At 43.8% G+C, this 5,796-nt stretch overlaps 1 protein-coding gene across 3 annotated transcripts in view; it reads left to right on the plus strand.

Annotated features, from left to right (window-relative positions):
• The first annotated feature begins 567 nt into the window (after positions 1 to 567).
• TFCP2 (transcription factor CP2) overlaps positions 568 to 5,796 on the plus strand; it is a 61,569-nt gene continuing 56,340 nt past the window's right edge. For 2 of the 3 annotated variants that reach the window (XM_006168146.3, XM_006168145.3), the window contains exon 1: positions 568 to 1,108. In XM_006168146.3, the coding sequence (XP_006168208.1) occupies positions 987 to 1,108 (122 nt within the window). In that variant the 5' untranslated portion in view covers positions 568 to 986. The remainder of the gene's footprint in view (positions 1,109 to 5,796) is intronic. The other variant, XM_027768143.1, reaches the window with a different exon arrangement.

A 5,796-nucleotide genomic window follows, 5' to 3' on the forward strand; every position in this document is an offset into this window, starting at 1 on the left:
CCGGAAACTGTCAACAGTCCAACAGGACGGGAGGGGTTCGGTAAGGCCAGGCGGTGAGCTCCCTACGTGTTAGAAAGACGGCCCGGACGTTACAAACGCCAGCGCACAGAGCCACAAGAACCGCAGTTTCCACCCGTACCCTCGATGAACCAACCTCAGGTGGTCGCGGAGACCTCCCACCCCACCTCCGGGGTGGGGAGCCTTGGCGTTGCTGGCCTATCATCGCGGCCGAGGCCGACGAGGTCTCTTCTTCATTGGTGGGCGGCCGGGTGATGTCATGATCGCCGGGCCGGCGAAGAAAGAGGGCGCCATGATTGGTTGGCACCGGGGCGGGGGGCGGTGGAAAGACCTGGCGAGTCTGGATTTCAAGCCTTTGCTGGACTTTCTGTTTCTATGTTTCCAGGACGTAGTGGGCTGCAGAGGGTGGGGAGTCGGCTCAGCAGAAACCTGGATTTAGTTCTGAGAACCGCGGGTTGAGAAGGGGTGACCGGAAGTGATCTTGGGACTGACCGGAAGCGAGGCCTGAAGGCGAAAGCGGGAGTGGGTCTCGGGAGGGAGGGGGCTTCCCGCAGAAGGGGGCGGGGGAGAAAGGTGCAAAAGTGGCCGGGAGCGCCAGGCAGGCTGTCTGCTGCTGCTGCTTTCCTGTGTGGAAGGCAGCGTGTGGCCACCACAAGCTCAAGGGGCTAACCTGGGAAGTGGGAGTGCACGCGTTCAGAGCAGCTTCTGGGAGGTCTGGAATAGTTTAGAGAGAGCCTCACGCTCTCGAATGCTGAGCAGGAGGGATTTTGGATGCCGGGGCAGCTGAGAGCTAGAAACCAAGGGCACGGGAGATCAGTCGTGAGGGCGGTAGGTTTGGGGGTGGCTGGTGGGCGCTACGTTGGAGAGCTTGGTTTGGAGTTTTCTACTGTCTTGCTCCTGTTGGGCAGACCCACGCTCTGCGCCTTTGTACAAGAAACGGTGTCTCCTGGGGCTAGGAAGGCGCCAGGATGGCCTGGGCTTTGAAGCTGCCCCTGGCCGATGAAGTGATTGAATCCGGGCTGGTGCAGGACTTTGATGCTAGCCTGTCCGGGATCGGCCAGGAACTGGGTGCTGGTGCATATAGCATGAGGTGAGTGATATTTCCCCAGCATCCTCTGACTAACAAAGGCAGGATAGAGAAAAGAAAGGTGATTTAAAAAAATGCATATAGAGTTTGAAAAACTGTCTGAGGTTGAGGAAAAGGTACTTGTTCTTTTGTTGCTTTGAGTAGTGAGTGTTGTAGAAGAAATGGAAAAGAGATTATAGGCAATGTGAAGTCTATATCCTGGGTCAGTGGAAGAAGGAAGAATGATCCTTGATTTGCAACCAGGTGAATGCTGAGAAGCTGTTGTGCCAATGTTGGGCACTTGGAGAGATGGTTGTGTGCTGTGTGTGGGTAAATTTGCATTTATGTACAAAAGGGGTTAGATTGTGCATGTGAGGATGTTTAGGAAACTGGGGAGTTGGGAGCTGGGTCTCCCATGATGAGTATTGGTTGACTGCTTGTTGGACGTTGGCAAAGAAGTTCACCTATCACTAGCTTGCTTTAAGGCTTTACTTAATTCTAGGACTTCTTATTTTTGAAACATAGCTGTGAAATTAAAAAGTGGTGGGAAGAACTGTTAGATGTTTATAAGCCTTCATGGGTCAAGCCAGTTGTTAATAATAGATTGATAATCTCCTTTGAAAGCAGCACTACTTCGTGTATAATGTATTTGCATGCATTGACTACTTCATTTGCGCCCCCCCCCCAGCTTCTTTTATAGATGTATAAGAATCATGTGTGGAAATGTTGAAACATCTGCATTTTAGGATTAAATGGACAATAGTTGGGTTACTTAATGCATTATAACGCTTACATAAGTGAACTTAACATTTCATTGGGTTTACGAGTTTATAGGGGAAATCTACTTTTTATGGGAAAAGTGGACAATTTTTTTTCACTTTAATTGTGATATCCTAGGAAATTTAAATAATGTAAAATTTCTTTCTTTATCCCTGATCATTAAAAGCAGATTTTCTTCACTAAAGTAAAATTATGAGTTTGAACTTAATGCTTCAGCATCTCCAGGAAACTTTTTGCTCACACTTAGAACAATAAAGGCAGTTCTGGTATAAATATTTTACTGATTTTTGGCATAATTAAACTGGGATACAGTTCTATCACACAGTGCTCAGTCTTGAGAAACTTAAGTTTTACCTGTCCTTGTTTACATAAACCTGGCCATGAAAATACAGTTTAACTTGGTCTGAAAGTAAATGCCCTGACCCTGAGCTTGCACACCAGTATATCCAACATAATATTTGACAGTGTATGCTGTAGTTCCTGTAAAGATTACCACAGCAAAAGTTTGATTTGGTTTAGGTTACCAAAGTTTAGAACGGAAATAATTAAATGTAACCACACTTGTTATAGTTAACATCATCAACAAATATTTGTTCATCTACTATGGGTGCTTCTATATACTTTCAATACCATACAACCTTAATTTAAGAATGTTTTCTAAAACCATACCCTGTGTGGTCTTCACAGATACTAGAATGGCTTGCACATTGACACATTGATGTTTGTCCAACATCAAAATCACGTTTTTTTAAATTGCCAGAGGGTGTGTGCACTTGCCAGATTGAGAATCAGAAAGTCTGGGAGAGAGGGAGAAAGCACTCCCTAATGGGGTGGTCATGCCGCAATCCCTTCTCCTCCATTTCTCCGTCCTAGTGGGATTTGAGGCATGCATGCACGCATAATAGTGTGTTTTTAAGGCTGCTGGAGCCGGGATTCCAACTGTGCAGTCGACCATGTGGGATCCAACTCCCTTAACTATTAAGCCATAGGGCCAGCCCTAACCATTTTTTAAAAACCATTTTATTTCATTTTAAAATTATTATTATTGTTCATTATTTTTTAAGAGCAATTTTTGCTGTAGGGCACATGCTCTTGCTGGAAAGACTGAGAGAGACAGAGACAGAAAGTGAGCAATCACTCCCTAGTTGGGGGGACAGCCACACTGCAATCTCTTCTCCTTCATTCTCCTCTCAGGATCTTGGGCACGTATGCACATGCGCCTGGCATGAGTTTCAAGCCATTGGGTTGAGGACTTGAACTGGTCAACTACATGGGAGTCTGACAACATAACCGTTACACTGTCTGCTGGTCCCAGTTTTATTATTTTTTAAATTTGACCAGAGAAAGAGAGAGGAAAGGGAGGGAAAAGAGAAAGTGAGAAAGCAAGCCGCCTGGTCTGGGACTTGAACCCTAGTGTGGGTCTACCTGCTTCTTTAATGGGAAAAATAAATAAATAAACTTTAAAAATAAATGAAAACAGGGAAAAAGGTTCATGACATTAGATCTGGCATTGATATCTTGGACTGACACTAAAGACAGCCAACAATAGAAAAAACAGTCTAATTGTACTTCATAACATTTTTTTTAAAAATTGTGCATCAGAAGACACTATCAGGGACCAGCAGATGATGTAGCAGTTAAGGTATTGTACTCTCACATGACCAACTGTGGTTTGAGTCCCAGAGCTAGCAGCTTGAAACATGATGGACACATAAGCATGTGTCCCAAATCCCAGAAGGAGAATGGAGAAGGGATTGTAGCATGACCATCCCCCCCCCCCAGGGGTGATTTCTCACCTTCCTTCTCTTTGTGTCTCTGTATCTCTCTCTCTCTGGTGAGCACATGTACCCCATGATCAAAAAAATTTAAAACCTAAAAAAAGATGCTATTAACCATAAAAGGCAGCTCATAGAATTAGAGAGTGTATTTGCAAATCACGTGTTCGATAAAGGATTAATATCCAAAATATATCGAGAGTTCCTAAAATCCAAAAGCAGCCTGAGTTAAAAATGGGTACAAGGGTCCAGCTGCTGTGGTACAGTGGTAATATAGCATTCTTCAAGGCTGGAAGTGTCATGGCCAACTGGAGGTTCAGGTCCTCTGTGGGCCTGGAGATACACAGGGTGCATCGAGGGCACCCAGAATACTGAGGAATGAAAGGACTGGATGGGATTACAGCATGATGAAACCCTGTTCAAGGCTGCGTTTGTCTCTCAATTATGTAAAATGTGCTATCATCATCTTTTTTTTTTTTTAAGAATTATTTGGGACCAACAGTTGACGTAATGGTTATGTTGTTGGACTCCCATGTAGTTGACCGTGGTTCGAGTCCCGGACCCGATGGCTTAAACTCAATGCTGGGCGCGTGTGCGTGCGTGCCTAAGATCTTGAGAGGAGAATGGAAAAGAAGGGATTACTGTGTGGCCATGCCCCCTGGGGCATGGTTTCTTGCTTTCTGTCTCTCTGTCTCTCTTTCTCCCTGTCTTTCTGGTGAGTGCAAGCACCCTATAGCAAAAACCTCTTAAAAACAAAGAATTATTTAATTTAATTTATTTGTGTATTTATTTATTTTAGTTCGACCAGAGAGAGACAGACTAAGAGAGAGAAAGCAAGCTGCCAGGTTCAGGACTTGAACTGTGGTTGGCCATGTGAGAGTCCACTGCCCTTAACCAACACTCCACCTTCTGGTTCCATCTTCTTTACAAAAGGAATAAAAGGGCAAAGGACTTAAAAAAATATCCCTCCAAAGAAGATATTCAAGAAGATATTTAATGGCCAATAAGCACATTAAAAATGCTCAACTTCACTAATTATTAGAGAAGTGCAAATCGAAATTACAGTGAGAGGCTGGCCCCATGGCCTAGTGGTTAAGAGAGCCTTGATCCCACATTGCTGATTGTGGTTTGAATTCCAGTCCTGGTAGTTTGAAAAACACACTGGATACATGTATGCCTCCTCAAATCCTGAGAGGATAGAAAAACAGAGAAAGGATTGTGGTATGACTGTGCCCCATTGTGCTCTCTCTCTCTCTCTCCCTCTCTGTCGTTCTGTCTCTGGCAAGTACACACACTTTCTGGCAATAATAATTTTTTTAAGACTTTTTAATCTTATTTAGTATTCTTTTTAAATTTGCTGTAGGGCACATGTTCTCACCAGAGAAATACAGAGAGAGGAAAAGTGAGAAAGCAAACTTCTAGGCCTGGAACTCTAACTGTGGTCAGCCATGTGGGAGTCTAGTGCCTTAACCATCATGCCACCTGCTGGCTCTGGCAATAATAATGGCAATAATAATTTTTTTTAAAACTCCAGTGAGATACTACCTCATACTCATGATGGCTGTTATCAAGAACATTAGAGGACTAGACCCCTGGCCTAGTGGTTAAGGGAACCAAATCCTTCATGACTGGCAACATGGTTTGAATCCTAGACTCAGTGTCTTGAAAAACACACTGGGGTCCCACAGGTGGTATGGTGGTTGAGGTACTGGACTTCTACATGACCAACCACAGTTCGAGTCCCAGATCTTGTGGCTTGACTTCTCACTTTCCCTCTCTTTCTTTGTCTGTGTCTTTGTGGTGTCTATGCCCCTATAGCAAATTGAAAATAAATAAATAAATAAATAAATAAAATGAAATATTAGGCTGTTGAGAAGGTCATGATGTGTTTTTCTGTGCAAAAATACATCATGACTTTTCCAACAACCAATAAATAATTCTAAAAAAGTTTTAGAAAAAGAAAATAAAAACACAACAGGTGCATGTGCATGTGTACCCCATATCCTAACAGGATTGAGAAGGGATTGTAGACTATGCTGGGGGTGGGGGTGCTTTCTCTCTCTCTTTGGTGAGTGTATCCTCTGATAAAATTAGAAAATACATGCATAAATAAAAGAACAGCAGAGACTAGCCATGATAGCAAGTGCTAGATGTTGC

This window comes from Tupaia chinensis, unplaced genomic scaffold (assembly GCF_000334495.1).
Source record: "Tupaia chinensis unplaced genomic scaffold, TupChi_1.0 Scaffold145652_1, whole genome shotgun sequence".
In the NCBI taxonomy this organism is placed as follows: Eukaryota; Metazoa; Chordata; class Mammalia; order Scandentia; family Tupaiidae; genus Tupaia; species Tupaia belangeri.